The sequence below is a fragment of the Penaeus monodon genome, chromosome 7 (assembly GCF_015228065.2).
Source record: "Penaeus monodon isolate SGIC_2016 chromosome 7, NSTDA_Pmon_1, whole genome shotgun sequence".
Taxonomy (NCBI): Eukaryota; Metazoa; Arthropoda; class Malacostraca; order Decapoda; family Penaeidae; genus Penaeus; species Penaeus monodon.
In genome coordinates, this window is record NC_051392.1 from 39892022 (window position 1) to 39909521 (window position 17500).

The window sequence follows — 17500 nt, forward strand, 5'->3', positions numbered from 1 at the left end:
TATTAAAATAATTTTATTATATATGATGTGTGGTATATACATAATACATATTTCATAAATATCTATCTTAATAAAATATACTGTTTAAAATTTTATACTTATACACAATATAATATAATATTTAAATTTTTCTTTTATTTTTTTTATATGTTGCTCATTATGTTTGTGGGGGTGTTGGGGGGTGTGTTTTGTGTGTGTGGTGTTGTGTGTGTGTGTGGGTGTGTGGTGTTGTGGTGGTTGTGTGTGGTGTGTGTGTGTGTGTTGTGTGTGTATTTGTGTGTGTGTTTGGTGTGTGTTGTGGTGTGTGTGTGTGTCGTTTTTGTGTTTTGTGTGTGTGTGTTAGAGTGTGTGTGTGTGTGTGTGTGTGTGTGTGTGTGTGTAGATTGAGTTGAGTGGTGAGTGAGTGTGGTGAGTGAGTGAGTGAGTGAGTGATTGTGAGTTGTGAGTGTGAGTGTGTATACCTATTTTATATTGATTTTTTTTCATCTTTCCATTATCGAAACAGATCAAATCGAAAGCATTTCCTCACACATTACCCCACAATCTCCCTCACTCTCTGCTGCAGAGAGAGAACATAATCAAGGCACTAGATACAGACCGACAGGGGTAACTTTTGCAGAGGGCAGCAAGGCTCCCCTGTCCGCTCGAGGCAGGAGGGTGGCCTCAGTCCTCTTGGCTTCTTTGGGATCCCTCCAGCAGGTCTCGACGTTGTGTGCCCTCGATATCCATCGATTTGATCCATCATCATGCTCCTCTTCTGATTCCAGCTCTGGTTCCGGTTCGGGGACGTTGTCATAATCCTCATAATCCTCCTGCTTGAAGGTGTCCTCTGCCACTGTTTCATCCGCAATGCTATGGGTCTCGTCCACACCTTCTGGGAGGGTTTCGTCTACTGGTAACCTCAGCCACGTTGGCATCGGAGTTGTGGTGAAGATCGGCCGTTGAATTCTTTCCCCCTCCCCGCCTTCGCTTCTCCCTTTCTCATAATATTATTTCATCTTCCTCCTCATAGGAATCTTCATCCTCTGTATGTGTGCAATTAATCTCAAATACAGGTTCATCTTTGCAGTCTGAGAAGCCATCACATAATGGTGTCATAAGCGACACAAGTTCCTTCCGTCATTACAGCGAATTCCGGGTCTGGGGGCAGGGTTTTGCGCTTAACAGTCTTCCTCATCCTCTTCCAGCCAGCACAGTTTCCCTTCCTGCGACCATCGCACACCTGTAACACATGCAAGTTTTTTGAAATGGGGAATGAAATCTGTTACGCATGATTTTGAATTGTGTGACATGGAATAAAATCTTTTCTATTTTTGTATTCAAAACAGAAAAGGCTATTACTGACAATGAAAATCTATCATAACTGATATGATTTAGCACCGTTTAATGTTACACTAATCACAAATTGAAATTTGAATAATAACATTCATTCTAGTTAGCAGACAATTTTATTCATGCTTTTTCCTGCAAGTGATTCTGTGTGAGAGGCATCCATCCTGGCATATTACAGATTTACACTTATAATTATCTCATAGATACTAAAGTTATAAGTACATGATCTATAACCAATAAACTAAAAATAAGCATTTATTTCTGTTACTAGTTATGAATCCTGTTTCCCTATCTTCCTCCAAACTCTCTCTCTCTCTCTCGCTCTCCCTCTCATTCATCCCCAATCACTAACTCACTCTCACACTCACTCACTCACTCACTCTCATTCATTCATTCTTTCGTTCATTCTTATTCATTTCATTCATTCATCACTCACTCTTTCTCTCATTCACTCACTCACTCTCACTCTCACTTCTTCTCTCTCTCTTTCTCTTCTCTCTCTCTCTCTCATCTCTTCTCTCTCTCTCTCTCACTCTCTCACTCCTCTCCTCTCTCTCTCTCTCTCTCTCTCTCTCTCCTCTCCTCTCTCACTCTCCCTCTCCCTCCTCTCTCTCCTCTCTCCTCTCTCTCTCTCTCTCCCTCTCTCTCTCTCTCCCTCTCTCTCTCCCTCTCTCTCTCTCTCTCTCTCTCTCTCTCGTCTCTCTCTCTCTCTCTCTCTCCTCTCTTTCTCTCTCTCTCTCTCTCTCTCTCTCTCTCTGGAAACTAACATTGTCCATTGATATGCAAGCCCCAGTAGTGTCACAGAGGAACTCGTCACTGGCGCAGGAAGGCTGCGTAACACCAACAGTCGTGGAGGTTGTGCGAGCTGTGGTGGATGGCAAGGGAGTTGTGTTGGCCGCATTCTCTTCATCACTTCCGTCTGGGCAGTCGTTGTTCCTGTTTGCAACCAGCCAGCTGCAGGAAGATATTGTGTTGAAACCCAGAAAAAAATCATGTTCAAACAGAAAAAAAAAAAATTGTGTTCACACTCGTAAGATACTATGTCCAAAGTCAGAAATCAAGATGGGGAGGAAAAAAAGAGCATTTAGACTTTGTTATGGTAAAAAAAAGAACCATTATACATAACATTCGGAGATAAAAAGAAAAGTTAAAAATCACCAATATACATCATCTAAATGTCAGCTAATTAACATCTCAATTCTCACATCTGACTCACCTGTCAATACACAGCCCGCTTTTGCACTTAAAACTGCGGTCAATAGGACAGGGTATTGCTGTGCAGTTTTTCTCATCCCCTCCATCTTGGCATCCATCCACAACTCCATTGCAAACCTGGATTCATAGGGTTGCAGTTAAGTGAGATATTGGTGATGGATTTGTTGATCACATCAACTGATTTCAGGATTTTTCTTTTTAAAAATACACTCTTGACTGTGATGTGAAATACTGTCATTTCTTATCATTTTAATGAATGTAAAAGCTCCTGCCTAATCTCATCCTAAAGCTTTAGTTATATACCATATACGATACTGAGTAGATACAGACCAAACAAAATAATGGTATGCTAATCTTGATATACAAATTACAGTTCCTACTTCAAAAGAAATTCTTTCCAAACCATGTTCATCAAAGGTGCACCATCATTTCCATCCAGAGACTGAAGCTCCTTCTTGAAGACACCCAGTTCAAACTCCACAGAGGGCTAATAAGTATGTGTACCTTATCCATTGAAATACAGACGCCATCCAAGCACTTGAAAGGTCGACTAGCCGGGCAGCTCTTCTTGCCGCAGAGAAGCTCATCAGAAGCATCGAGGCAGTTGTAGGACCCGTCGCACAGCATCTCCTCCTGAATGCAAATCCCATAGTCGCACTTGAAGGGCTTACTCTCAGGACACACGTGGATCTTGTCGCAGTACTGCAGGGCCTCGTCTTCACCTTCCTCGCAGTCCTTGAAGGTTCCATCGCAGAGGCTTTGCTTCTGGATGCACTTGCCACTACGACACCTGCAAAAGGAGGGCAGATTAGGGCCTATGAACAAATGGTCTTATATCCAATAATATCTATCAATCAATCTGGTAACCACTTTGATAATGATAAAATATAATTTTAAAAATAATACCTACACTAGTATAAAGCAAGGAATGAAACAATTTTAGAATCTTTTACTTCTTAAGAAACAAAAATATAGAAAGGATGTTCCATAAGTCACAAATGCGTGCGAGAGAGAGAGAGAGAGAGAGAGAGAGAGAGAGAGAGAGAGAGAGAAGAGAGAGAGAGAGAGAGAGAGAGAGAGAGAGAGAGAGAGACAGAGAGAGAGACAGAGAGAGAGACAGAGAGAGAGACAGAGAGAGAGACAGAGAGAGAGACAGAGAGAGAGACAAGAGAGAGACGAGAGAGAGAGAGAGAGAGAGAACACATCAACTACTTACCTAAAAGGCCTGTTCATAGGGCATGGGAAGGAACGGCAGAAGCGAGGGTCTTCATCCTCTCCTCCTGGGCAAGCGGCTCACCCCCAAATCCAAAGGCCAACAAGCTGCTGCTCTGGCACGACTACTTTTGTCATCGGGGCAAGGATCTGTGTCAAAAACTAAAAGCATTTAGATTATTATACTAGTACACCACAAAAACACACATATAAAAGACAATTATATTAATATAAAATTATATATATATATATATATATATATAAAATTATATATAACACCTCACCCCCCACCAACCCACACACACCACACACCCACAACACAACACACCCACACAACACATATATATATATATATAATATTATATTTTAATATTATATATTTATATATATATATATATATATATTATATATATTTGCAACCCGGGGTTTTTTGTCTCTTGCGAACTGTGTTAACAAAAAGGGATGACCTGGGCAGGTTAACATAGGGCCGGGGAAAACATGACGCGCTGGCTGTGAAGGACAGCGGGGGGAAAAAGCGGAGGACGCTTGGGTGTGCCCCTTGAAACCTCGTGTGTCCCTTGGACCTGATAAACTTTGTGTTCCCCCTTTTTAAACGTATCGTGCTGTGACATCGGTTTCCCCCTGTATTGTCCCTATAAAAAAAAGTGTCGGGTAAAAAAACTTTTAAATAAAGGAAAGCTGTCATTTTGTTTTTTATTTCGTGCTCGGGCCTCGCCATTTGGGTTTTCCCCTCTGTGTTCTGGGCCTGTTACTGGTGCCTTTGGGGCTGTTCATTTTTCACGCCCTGGGAAAACACCCGTCTGCCTACCTGCTTTGGTTGGGTGGAGAAACAGGCGGTCGCGTAAAAAAGGGGTGTAGGTGGGATTTGTGATTTTGATCGGGATGCGCCGTTTTATTATGCCCGCCAAAGGGGGGCAGCCATGGGAAAGGGGGCTTCTGAGGCGGGCAGAGTGAGGTAAACCCGACCGGGGACCTATCACTGCCATCTGGCGGGTATGAGGAGGAAATGACAAAAAAGGGCAGAAGAGCAGGCACGAGGGCAACGACGGGGCGCACCATCTCGTCAGATGCAGCAAGGAAGGAAAGGGGAAACATTTCTGCCAACTTTTGGGGGCTACAGAGCAATCTTGCTCTGTGAAATGGAAATAGCAGTACACTGAAAAGGCCTGAAAACCGTGAAGAGTAACTGAGGGAGGAGTGCAACTCTAAAGGGCGGGGTTTCCCCGGGCCTAGGGGAATGGGGCGGAAAGGGTGTCAGAGGTATAACTTGCAAGCAAAAAGGCAACAAATTTCTGCAACAGTGACATGCAATTTACTGGGGGTCTGCCGGGGGGTCCGTGGCAAAACCCCCCGGGCCTCCAGCGTCGTGTTGGAGCCATGGTCCTGCAAAGGCTGGGGACCCATGGGAACCGCTCCCTTGGGTATAGGTGGGGGCAAACTCGGTCAACCCGCCTGTTGCCTCCCTCCCCCCCGGCGGTTATTTCACGGCACCTTCTCCCCCTCAGCCCCTCCCCTTCGACTTCTGTGGGCGTAAGTCAGCTGAGTACGAGGGGAAGGGGGGCCTGGGGGCATATGTCCCCAATCTGAAAGCTGGCTCCCCCGGGCTGGTCGAAGAAAAGGCCCTTCAGCTGGAAACAGCGCTAAGGGGCCCCGCGGTGAAGTCTGGGGCTCTCCCCATCCCAAATGCCTCTTACACCACGTGGCAGAGGCTTTGAAACCCCGTTTCGGGCACCACCACCAGGCCGGGGTATTCCCCCACTTGAAAAAGCGGACTCGTGAGCAGGGGCGAGACACTGTCCCGCTGGCGCAGGTTGGAGGCGCTGGAAAGGGAAAGTCTACCCTGCGGTTGGGAGAGATATTGTGGCCCTGGCCCGCGATTTCTTGGGGTTATGCTTTGCGGGAACACTCAACTCTACATAAGCGGGCCCCCCCTGGGCCGCTGGCGCGGGTAAAAGGGCCTTAAGTTCGGGGCCCTTCCTAAAGGCAACCAGTGGCCTGGGGGGCCCTCTCAGCCCCCTGACCTCGGGCCAAAGGCAAAGTGAAAGGGACTTGGGGAAAGGTGGCCCGAGCACTTTTCAAGGCTTGTTTTGGGGGCTGGGTAAAAGGCACAGACTGTCGGTTTTTGGAGGGGCGGAGAACACGTCCTCTAACCGAGGGATTCTGATCCCTTTCCACAGTGCTAAAGGGATGTGGGGGGGGTTTGGTTACAGTGTTGGTACTAATTCTCCGAAAAGGCCCAATAGTCCACTGGTGCAAACTGGCACTTGTGGGGAAGTGGAGCACCAAAGAGTTGTCGGGGACAAGGTTTTGTGGGGGGGGCCGTTCCTGACTTCCTCGAGGCTTGGCGCCCGGGTGTGGCTTACCTGGGCCAGGAAGCTACTCCTGGGGGCCCTGGTGAAAAAGAAATACGTTACCCCAGTGCGCGATGAGGGTGGGAGACGCTGACCGGGGGGGAGGACGAGCATTGGGCGTGAGGGCGATGCAAAAAACTCAAAGGGACCAGACCGTCTTGGGGGCAGGGGATACACCCTGGGTGCCCTGCCTCACCGCCGCCCCCCTCCCCCAATGTCCCCCCGTGGGGGGGGGAAAGCCGCGCTGATGAAAGATTTTTGTGTTTCTGAAACGATTTTCAATTAGGTTTTCTTTTTTTTGAAAAAATTTTGTTTTTTAGGACTAATTTTATTAAAAATTTTTTGTGTTTGTTTCTGTTTAGGTATGTCAGACAATGGGCGCTGCTTGATAGGGGGGGGTGGCTCCCCGGGTCTTTGCTCTTGCGAAAAATGTGTTAACATGAAAAATAAACCCGGGCATTGTTAACATGAGGGACCTGGCAAACGACCAGCTGCTGTGAAGGGGCGGCGGGGACAACGGGGACGCGGTTGGGGGGCTGCCCTGGAAGCCTCGTGTGGCCCTTTTACCCGTAAACTTTGTGTTGCCCTTTATAACTTTTCGGGCAGTGTGACTCGGTTTTCCCCCCGTTTGTGCCCCTTTGAAAAAGTGTACGGTAAAACCTTTTTTAAAGGAAAAATGTCATTTTGTGTTTATTTCGTGCTCTCCTCGCCACTTGGCCCCCAGGGGGGTTCTGGAAAGCTGTGTTTCCGTGCCTCTTTTGGGGCTGTTCATTGTTCACGACCCTGTGGATAGACGCCGTCGCCTACCCTTTTTGTTGGTGGCAGAGGACGGGCGGTCGGCTAACAATATAATTAATATTATATTTATATTAATTTTATATATATTATATATTTAAAATTTTATATTGGGGGCCACGGTGGGCCCAATGGTTAAGCGTCGACTCAAGACTGTCACGACGCAATCTGAGTTCGATTTTTGAGTCCCGGGGGCGCGTTGTTTCCCCTTGGGCAAGGGAAATTCACCTCGTTGCCTGCCTAGCCACGGTCCAAGCCAGCTCAGTCGTGCCGGTAAAAAGAGATGGTGACTCGATAAAACACCGGCGGAAGGGAAAGGGAAAAACCCCCGCTCTAATGCTGAGAAAAAATCATGGAAGCCCATGCTAAGGGCCCCGGTGGCCGAAAGGTTAGAGCGTCGGGTCAAAACTGTCACACGGCAATCTAAATTCGAGGGTTCGAGTCACCGACCGCCGCGTTTGTTCCCTTGGGCAAGGAATTTCACCTTGATTGCCTACCTACCAGGGTGCCAAGCCAGCCCCGTCAAGTGCTGGTCCCAAGCCCCGGGTAAAAAAGAGAGAAAGATTACCTAAAGGACCACCGGCCTTCCGTGGGAAAAGGAACTGGGGCCCTACCCGTACTCCTCCAAGAGCATCACAAAATGAAAAAAAAACTACAATTAAGTACACTGTGACCACGGCGGGTCGACAACCCACCCTTTAAAAAAAAAAAAAAAAACAAACCCAAAAAAAAAACAACAAAAAAAAAAAAAAAAAAAAAAAAAAAAAATATTATATATATTATTTTAATATTAAAATATATTATATTAAAATATATATATAAAATATATACTATGTGATATACATATATGCAATAATATATAAAATTTATACATATACATATATATTTTTTTTTATATATATATATATAATATATATATATATATATATATAAATGTAATATAATATATAAAATTATTATATTTTTATATTTTTATATATTAACAACATATATTATTATTAAAATAATATTATATAACAATAATATCTAATATTAATATATTACAATATAATTTTAAAAATTGTATATTATTTTTAAAATATGTATCTAGTTTATATACATTTTTTTGTTATATTTATATATTACATATATGTTTATTATATAAATATATATATATATAATTTTTAAAATAAAATATTTTATAATTATAATATTATATTTTATAAAATTTTATATATAATATAATTTATATATAATTACACACATTATATGTATGTGTGTGTGTGTGTGGTGTGTGTGTGTGTGTGTTTGTTGTGTGTGGTGTGTGGTGTGTGTTAAAATATTATATAATTTTATTATTATATTATAATATATTTATTTTTATTTTATACAATTATTATAAATTTTAAAAAAGAGATGACAGGGAAAAGTGGGAAAGAACAACTGAAGTAAAAAAAACTAATTCCAAAATTCAATTCATTAAAAGAAAAAAAAAATAATTACACAAAAATGACCACACCTTGCAAAATTTAGTCTACTACTACTACTACTATTAAAAAAAAAAAAAAAAAAAAAAAAAAAAAAAAAATCCATTCATCTACTTTCTTTTATTATTATCACCAAATTGATAATTGAAGGAATGCAACACCCGTCTAATGGCAGAATTATCACGCTTCAGAATCATTCCAAAGTTCAGATCAATCAGGCTCTTTATTGAAATAAAATATGTGTCAAAGAGTCACAGCTGCAACACTTGTGCTATAGAATAATTGTTCGGGGAAATAATGTTTTATCTATTATGCAAATTTACATTCTCATATATGTAGATCAGTGATACATTTGGATTTGCCCGACACATATTTAGGAGTCTGTTAATGGGCAACCCTGACACTTGCTTGAAAAAGTGTGATATCAAACGAACTGCGCAGGAAGTAAGAATTACTGAGAATAAATACTTCTTCGTCTAATGATTTTCGTGGGAATAATACTGCTTCTTAAGACTTTCTAAACCATACATTAAGATTTTTCAAAGCATACGTTATATGCACCTTTGATAAAAGTGTACAAGAATAATCAATAATATGAATAAACCAGATTAAAAAGTAAATGAATAATAACAATTAAATAAATGAATAAATAAAACGACAGTATCTTTTCTAATACAAAATTGCTAATGTGCTACTGTCAATACCTCTTCCTCTCTATATTAAGAAAGGGGCACCAGGTCTTCAAATTTATTCTTCAAACACAAAGCTTAAACACTCATTTCAGAAATATTAAAAAAATAAACAAAGGCAAATAAGAAATCAAAATAGAAATAAGAAAAGACATTCACTTAAAAGGTTCTTATATTCATTCCGTAAAACCATTTTCAAAATATTAAAAAAAGGGAGGAGAAATATGCTAAGACAGAGTTCTATACATACAAAATTTAACCCAAATTTCTATACACATCTTACAAGATACATTCTTTTTTTTCATCGTCCTAAAGAGCAAATGATACACTTACTTGACCAGCATCTGTCCTCATCGGCACCATTCATGCACTGCACTCGCCCATCGCAGATGCTGCTCATGCTCGTACAGTGTCGAGTCACATCGCCGCACCAGTATTGGCCTGGGCTGGCACAGCACCCTGTTGAAAAATAATGTGCGTAATTTTGGACATGAAAGAAAATCTGCCATCTGCAGAAACAGTCCAAATTGTGAGGAAATGATACTCGTATATTCATAATATTTTCTAAAGGCACTGAGAGTTGGATTTAGGATTTGGACAAAAAAAAAATTAAATCAAGCTACAGTAATGATTAACAATGAAATTTCAAAAAAAAAAAAAATCTAAAAACTCTAAATCTTTTCATAACCAACTTACGATTTTTGGAGATTTAATAAAATAAAACCATGATGTAGATACTATAATAAAAGAATTGGTGGTGTGCATGTCCACTATAATGGGTTTGTCATACTCGCACTAGGACACTGATAATAACCCCCCCCCCCACACACACACTCTCTTCCTCTCCATACCTGCAACTGAGGTGTCCACATTGCACTCTAGGGGTTTGCACACTCCGTCGAAGCAGCCATAGCCGGCCCCACGACACATGTTGTCTGTGGTGCAGGGCTGCCCCGTGCCGACGCACTCTCCGGGAATGTCCTGGACCTCCACCATGCAACCTTCGATTTCTGTAATAAGGATAAATGCGCTTTTTCTTTTTTCTTTTCTTTCTGTTACTATAATAAGGATAAATGTTAATGAAATAAGGAAAAAAGTTTTTTTTTCAGCTTTTCAGTTACTGTAATAACAATAAATGTTTTTTTCTTTTCTTCTTTTTGTTGACTTTAGCTTTTCAGTTACTACAACATGGAAAAATGTTAATGAGGATTTTTCTTTTCTTTTCTTTTTTTCAGCTTTACAGTTACTGTAAAAAGGATACATGTCACTGTCATAAGAAAAAAAAAATCCCTTCTTTATTTTATTATTTTTTTCCTTAGCTTTTCAGTTACTGAAATTGGATCCGAAGTAATGTCTGTTTAAAAAAAAGTTAACCAATTATGCAAGAATTACTTTGCCTAATTTTTGCACTGAGTTGGAATTCTGAATGAATATGCCTGTGCATGAAATCTTAAAAAAATAAATAAATAAATAAAAAATCCTAAAATCAACTTCTACATCTACTCAATAACATAAACACACAGACACATTCCAAAAAAAGAAAAAAAAGTTAACGAAGCTTAAGCCTCACTCGAGAAGCTGCCTATCCCTCTCACCCCTACCTTCTGTCATATACTTCATGTAGATCACAATAGTCGGCCAGATGTGAAGAGGGATGTGCCAGTGGTATGGGCGGCCGTCCCCGCGCTTGGAGGCCATCTCACTTATGCCTTCGATGGGCTCTGGGGTCACTTCCAAGATGAAGATTTTCACTCCGAGCTTTTGCAGCTGCTTGGCTGCGGTGACGTCGGCTCCCTCCTTGCCAGCAGAGCCAAAGATGGGCAGGACTGTTGGAAAAGGGGGGGGAGGGGTGTTAATACTCTGGTGTAATAGGTATTGATGCTGTTCGGAGGTTATATTGGGTTGGTTTGAATTCTTTTTAGGTTAAGAAACTATCTGTTTAGTATAATTTTTAAGAAATTCCTTTGCATAACATTAATCTTGTGTGCTCTTAATATTTCATCTTTTACAGTGTTTCTTATAACATAATTTTTTTTCTTAACAAATTTAATGCAATGTTTTGTTAATAAACTTAACACAGTGTAGTGTTTTTTCTTATCTAACAAAATGTTTTTCTTCATGGACCTAATGCAGCATTTCTCTTAACAAACTCAATACAGTATTTTCTTAATAAACTTAATGCAATCCTTTTTTTTCCCCTTAATATAACCTTCTGCTATAGTGTAAAAAATAAAATGCTCCTTGCTTCCAAAATAAGTATTATAGAAAAATCCCGTCCAAAGCCCCTTGACAGTATCTACAGTTTAATCATCGTTTAAAATCCAATGTGCCGTTCCTTGCACACGCCATTGACTTCAAGAAATTATTCTCCCCTCCCCCCTAAAAAAAAAAAATAATAATAATACCACACTCATTTCTTTTGAAAGAAATTATTCTTATTATTGAATTATTCTTTTTGAAAATTATTCTTTTTGAAAATTATTCTTTTTGAAAGAAATTATTCTCCCCTCCCCCCTAAAAATAATAATAATAATAATACCACCCTCATTTCTTTTGAAAGTGTCTCTTTTGACAGAAAATACACAATTTGTAATTTCCAAATATCCATCCTGGTATCCTACTTAAAAAATAAATGATAAAGATGAAGAAAAAGATAAAGGTAAAGAAAAGGAAAAGATCAAGAAAAAGAAAAAGAAAAAGATGAAGAAAAATATAAAGAAAAAGTACAAGAAAGAAAAAGTAAAAGAAAAGAAAAAGTAAAAGATAAAGAAAAATATAAAGAAAAAAAAAGAAAAAAAAAGAAAAACAGAAAAAGAAAAAGATGAAGAAAAATATAAAGAAAAAGATAAGGAAAAAAGATAAAGAGAAAGAAAAAGAAAAGGAAAAATATAAAGAAAAAGTAAAAGATAAAGAAAAAGAAAAGGATAAAGAGAGAGAGAGAAAAAAAAGAAAAAAACCCGAGACGTGTCGCACTCACACAGGACCTTGCAGGGCGCTTTGGACTTCTTGAACTTCTTGAAGGTCTCCCTGAGGACGGGCTCGAGGCGCGTGGGGAACCTGGGGTGCGACAGGTCCTTGAAGGCGTCCCTGAGGGCGCAGTGGTGCACGCCCCTCCCGAGGGACAGCTTCTGGGTCACGTGGTCCGAGTACATGGCCAGCCCCACGCGCATGGTCTCCGATATGCTGTCGCAAGGGGGGCAAGGCGTGCCTTTAGCGTCGGGGGAGTCTCTGATTTTTAGTTTGGTGTAGTTTTTTTTTCTTTTTTTTTAAGCCTTGTTTTTATCTTTGAGGTTTGGTGTAGTTTTTTTTTAAGCTTTGTTTTTTTTTTCTTCAAGGTTTGGTGTTTTATTTTTTATTTTTTTCTTTCAAGGTTTGGCGTAGCTTTTTTTTTTAAGCTTTGGTGTAGGTTTGAGGGGGGGGGGAGGGGGTGTTAAGGTTTGTGGGGAGCTTCTGTGTGGTTTTTTTTTTTTTTTTTGGGGGGGGGGGTCATATATAGAGGTGTATTATTTCTTGTTTTTTTTTCATATATGGAGAAACAGAAAGTAAAAATATGCTAGTTAATCAGTTTAAAAGACCTAAAAAAATTTATATCGTTAACTATAAAAGTTAACGAAAATCCAGATACATCAAGACTAATATATATCACACAAAATATATCTCAGAGACGTCTCACTGTTGAAAAAAAGAAACAAAAAATCACAAAAGCCAACAAAAGGAATGTCCCATACGCTAAATAATAATAATAATTAATAATAATAATAATAATAATGATAATAATAATTAATAATAATAATAATAATAATAATAATAATAATAATAATAATAATAATAACAATAATAATAAATAAATAAACACAAGCCAACAAAAGGGATGTCCCATTGGTAAAAAATAGATACAAAATAAATAAATAGAAAAAAAAAAAAAACATATATATATATATATATATATATATATATATATATATATATCCAACAAGCCAACAAAAAGGGACGTCCCACTGCCAACCCCCCTTCCCCCCTCCCCCCCCCAAAAAAAAAACACGAAAGCCAACCCCCTCCGTCCCTCCCTCCCTCCCCCCTCCCCCTACTCACATGGTGCTTCCAATGGTATGGACGAGGTTGGCCTGCGCGGCCAGGGTGGCGGCCGGGGCTTCCGTCGAGGCGTGCAGCAGGAAGACCGTGTCGCACTTGCACTCTCCCTCCGCCAGGACGTCGCTGAAGGAGGTGGCGATGTCACCTGAGGGGGGAGGGAGGGAGGGAGGGAGGGAGGGAATCAGAAAGGGAATCACTTGAGGGAGGAGGTCAAGCGCGTGGGATAAATAAATAAGTATGTGTGTGCGTGTGTGCGTGTGTGTGTGTGTGTGTGTGTGTGTGTGTGTGTGTGTGTGTGTGTGTGTGTGTGTGTGTGTGTGTGTGTTGTATTTGCGTGTGCGTGTGCGTGCGCGTGCACGTGTGCGAGTGCGTGCGCGTGTGTGTTTCCTTCTGGAATAATCCACTTCTTCCTCAAACAAAAACATTCAAATACGACTTACTGAGAATCTCATCCGTGTGCGGCAGTTCGTTCGCCGGCAGCCGGATGGTGTCCGCACTCTCTGGAAAGCAATGTTGCACGTGTTGAGTATTGCACGAGGTGAGTGTCATATATACTGAGCAAATCTGTAATGGATGAGGAGCTATAGAGTGATCCGAGAGGAGAAAAAAAAAATGGGAATAGATATCTAAACCTGTCTATCTATTTATCCATCTATCTCTTTGCGAATCTATTTTCTGTCTATCTATTCTTCTATGTATTTGTGCCAGCCTTCTTGCCCATCCACCACTCCCTCTATCTCACAAACAAACGCAATTAAGCTCCTAATCATCTCTACAGCATGAAATACGACCAATGACCATGCGATTTCGTCATAATTTCCCGAGAATTTCTGCATCTCCGGCCAAGAACATAACAGCCTCTGGGACAGCCTCCTGCGCTGCCTCCTGCCTTCATTGGCCTCTGGGCTTGCTGGCCTGCGCTGCCTCCTGCCGTCATTGGCCTCTGGGATTGCTGGCCTGCGCTGCCTCCTGCCGTCATTGGCCTCCGGGACGTGCTGGCCTGCGCCGACCTTCCTCTCTTATGCATGCCCTCGTCTTTCTTTCTTTTCCCCTCTTCTTCTTTTTTCTTCTTTTTCTTTTTTCTTGTTTTTTTTTCTTTTTCTTTTTTTCCTTTTCTTCTTTCGTCTTTTTCTTTTTATTCTCCTTCTTGTTCTTTCTTCTTTTCCTTCTTTTTCTTCTTTATTCTCCCTAGTTCCTGCCCGAAGCGAGAGCTCCACTGAACCTGCTCTGACCTTGCTGAAGCTTGAGGGGACTTGAGGGGAAATGGGGCCGGGGGGAGGGGGAGGGGGAGGGGGGAGGGGGAGGAGGAGGAGGAGGAGGAGAAAGGGGACGAGGAGGAGGAGGAGGAGGAGGAGGAGAAAGGGGACGAGGAGGAGGAGGAGGAGGAGAAAGGGGAGGAGGAGGAGGAGAGGAGGGAGGGGAGGGGGGGGGGGAGGGGGGGAAGGAGGGGGAAAAGGGGGAGGAAGGGGGGGGGGGAGAAAAAGGAGGGGGGGAAAAAGGGGAAAAAAGGGGGAGAAGGGGATTTGGGGAAAATAAGGGGAAGGGGGGGAAAAGGGGGGGGGGTTGGAGGAGGAGGGGGAAAGAGGGGGGAAAAGGGGAGGGGGAAAAAGGGGAGGGGAAAAGGAAAAGAAGAAGCAGGAAAAACAAAAAAAACAAAACAAAAAAACAACAAAAAACAATCACCTCACATTTCTCACCCACTTTGAATCGGTGAAACTGGAGGGGCCCTTTGGAATTTCGAACAACAGCTTGCCGGATTGGTTTAAAGGGGGAAAGGGAGAAAAATGAGGGAAAAGGGGGGGTTGGGGGAAAAAAGGGGGGATTTAGGGAAAAAAGGGATTTTAAGGAAAAAAGGGAGGATTTTAAAAGAAAGGGAAGGTTATGGAAGAGAGAGAGACGGGGGAGGGGGGTGAACTTGACAAAGCTCTACCACCAAATTTACCTAAGAAAGACCTTAAACAAAGATTTCCCCCAAGAGATATCTTAAACAAAGCTCTCCCCACCTCTCACCCACAGTGCTGTCATAAAGCATTCCCCAACTCTCACTCTCCAGAAAAAAAAAAACATACCACCTAACCAAAAGCTTTCCTCAACTCAAAACCCCCCCCCCCCCCCCCCCCCCCACACACACACACACGACAGACCTTCCTCAAAGCTCACCCGACCACCCAAATACTCACCAACAGTCCAAATATTCACACTCAGCCAACCAAATACTCACCAACCGTCCAAATATTCACTCACCCCCAGCCAACCAAACACTCACCAACCGTCCAAATATTCTCACTCACCCCCAGCCAACCAAACACTCACCAACCGTCCAAATATTCACTCACCCCCAGCCAACCAAACACTCACCAACCGTCCAAATATTCACACTCAGCCAACCAAACACTCACCAACCGTCCAAATATTCACTCACCCCCAGCCAACCAAACACACACATCCAACCAACCCAACCCCCCCGCCAACCCCCCAAAGCACTCACCCACAATGACCTTGATGTAGCTGGAGTGGACCCCCGCCTCGTTGGACGCCTCGCAGAAGTAGGTCCCCGCGTGCTGCTTCTCGATCGCGTGCAGGGCCAGGAGGAGCTGGCGGTAGCCCCGGTAGGCGTAGCCCACGGAGCCCGTGACCCACTGGTGGTTCTGGTGCGGAGAGGGGAGAGGGGGTTAGGTGGGGAGGTGGTGCGGGAGGGGGAGGGGAGGTGGTGGGGGGGAGGAGGAGGAGGAGGAGGAGGAGGAGGAGGAGGAGGAGGAGAAGAAGAAGAAGAAGATGAAGGAGAAGGAGAAAAGAAGAAGAGAGAAGAAGGAAGAAGAAGAAGAGGAAGAGGAAGAGGAAGAGGAAGAGGAAGAGGAGGAGGAGGAGCAAGAAGAAGAAGAAGAAGAAGAGGAGGAGGAAGAGAAGGAGGAGGAGGAGACGGAAGAGGAGGAGGAGAGAGAGGGGATAAATAAAAGGAAAAAGAGGAGGGAGAGAGATGACGAAGACGAGAAAAAAGGAGAGGATTACATGGAGAGATGGAGGTGGGGGGGGGTGGGGGTGGGGGAGGAGGGAAGTGGGGAAGAGTGGGGAGGAGGGTGGTAGATGGTAAGGAGGGAGGGAGGAGGGGAGGAGGAAGGAGGAAAGGTGAAGGGAAGGGAAGATAAAGAGGAAGAAGAGAAGAAAGCGGCGAAGGAGGAGAGGCAAGGAGGAAGAAGAGAAGGAGGAGAACAGGGGGTGAAGGGAGAGAAGAGAAAAAAGAGGAAGGAAGGGGGAAGGCGAGAGAGGAAAAGTAGAAAAGGGAAAGAGGAGTTGAAGGAGGAGAGCAGGAAAAGAAGAAGAAATCGAAGGAAGAAAAGGAAAGAAGAAAGGAGGTGGAGAAAAAGAGAGAAGAATAACATAGAAAAAGAGATAAAGAAAATATAAAGCAAAAGTACAATATAAATCATATTAAGGAGAACAGAGCAATAGTAGCAGAACGCATTTCATTCAAAACAAAATAATTGGTAAAAACACGACTGATAATACGTTTATTAACGACACAATCCAGGAATAAGACGCGATTATTACATTTTTATTTTAAAAAATTTACCCCAAATGGGGCTCTCTCTCTTCCTTTACTCTCTTCTTCCCTCCCCCTCTTTTCCCCTTCTCCCTTTAAACCCTCTCTCCTCGCTCTTTCTCTTCTTTTCCCTTTTTCCAACTCTCTCTCCCTTCCCCCTTCTTCCCCTCTCTCTCTCTTCTCGCCCTTCCCTCTCTCTTTTCTCTCCTCTCTTTTCTCTCTCTCTCTTCCCTTTCCTCTCTCCTTTTCTCCCCTCTTCCCCTCTTCCCCTCTCCCTCTCTCTCCTTTTCTCTCCTCTCTCTCGCCCCTCTCTCTCCTCACTCTCTCTCTCTTCCTTTTCTCTCTCTCTTTTTCCCCTCTCTCTCCCCCTCTCTCGCCCCTCTCTCCCCTCTCTCTCTTTTCCCCTTTTCTCCTCCTTCTCGCTCTCTCCTCTTTCTCTCTCCTCTTCTCTTTTCTCTCTCTCCTTCCTTCCCTCCCCTTTTCCCCTCTTCTCTCTCTCTCTCTCCCCTCCCCCTCTCCCCTCCTCCCCCCTCTCCTTGGCTCCCCCCTCCCCTCCTTTTCTCTCTTTCTCTCTCTCTCCCTTCCCCCTCCCCCTTTTCTCCCCCCTCTCCTTTTCCCTCTCTTTTCTCTCTCTCTCCTTTAAAACTCTCTCTCTCTTTATCCCCTCTCTTTTCCTCTCTCTCTTCTTCTTTCTCTCCCCCCTCCTCTCTCTTTCTCTCCCCTCTCTCCCTCCTCCTCTCTCTCTCTCTCTCTCCCCTCTCTCTCTCCCCTCCCCCTCTCCCTCTC

The 17500-nt window shown here is 42.9% G+C and overlaps 2 protein-coding genes across 2 annotated transcripts in view; both read right to left on the minus strand.

Moving 5' to 3' along the window:
• Positions 1-1081: 1081 nt before the first annotated feature.
• On the minus strand, positions 1082-3780 carry LOC119575651 (low-density lipoprotein receptor-like). Its single transcript, XM_037923281.1, has 6 exons — positions 3764-3780; positions 3103-3337; positions 2951-3034; positions 2549-2664; positions 2100-2286; positions 1082-1222 (listed from the first exon to the last, which is right to left on the minus strand). The coding sequence occupies exons 1-6, from the start codon at positions 3778-3780 to the stop codon at positions 1082-1084; spliced, it is 780 nt and encodes a 259-aa protein (XP_037779209.1).
• Positions 2256-17500, minus strand: part of LOC119575652 — a 19571-nt gene continuing 4326 nt past the window's right edge. Inside the window, exons 3-13 of the mRNA XM_037923282.1 lie at positions 15662-15821; positions 13614-13673; positions 13174-13318; positions 12059-12264; positions 10683-10907; positions 9933-10091; positions 9415-9540; positions 3764-3909; positions 3052-3337; positions 2549-2664; positions 2256-2286 (exon numbers count right to left, since the gene is read on the minus strand). Of these exons, the coding sequence (XP_037779210.1) occupies positions 3815-3909; positions 9415-9540; positions 9933-10091; positions 10683-10907; positions 12059-12264; positions 13174-13318; positions 13614-13673; positions 15662-15821 (1176 nt within the window). The 3' untranslated portion in view covers positions 2256-2286; positions 2549-2664; positions 3052-3337; positions 3764-3814. The remainder of the gene's footprint in view (positions 2287-2548; positions 2665-3051; positions 3338-3763; positions 3910-9414; positions 9541-9932; positions 10092-10682; positions 10908-12058; positions 12265-13173; positions 13319-13613; positions 13674-15661; positions 15822-17500) is intronic.

Bases quoted from the DNA above. Each gene is read 5' to 3' on its own strand.
- LOC119575651 (XM_037923281.1), bottom strand. The intron at 2,665-2,950 runs GTTTGGAAAGAA...CTATGAATCCAG, and splicing joins GTGCACCTTTGATGAACATG to GTTTGCAATGGAGTTGTGGA. The intron at 2,287-2,548 runs GTGAGTCAGATG...ATCTTCCTGCAG, and splicing joins AGCGGGCTGTGTATTGACAG to CTGGCTGGTTGCAAACAGGA.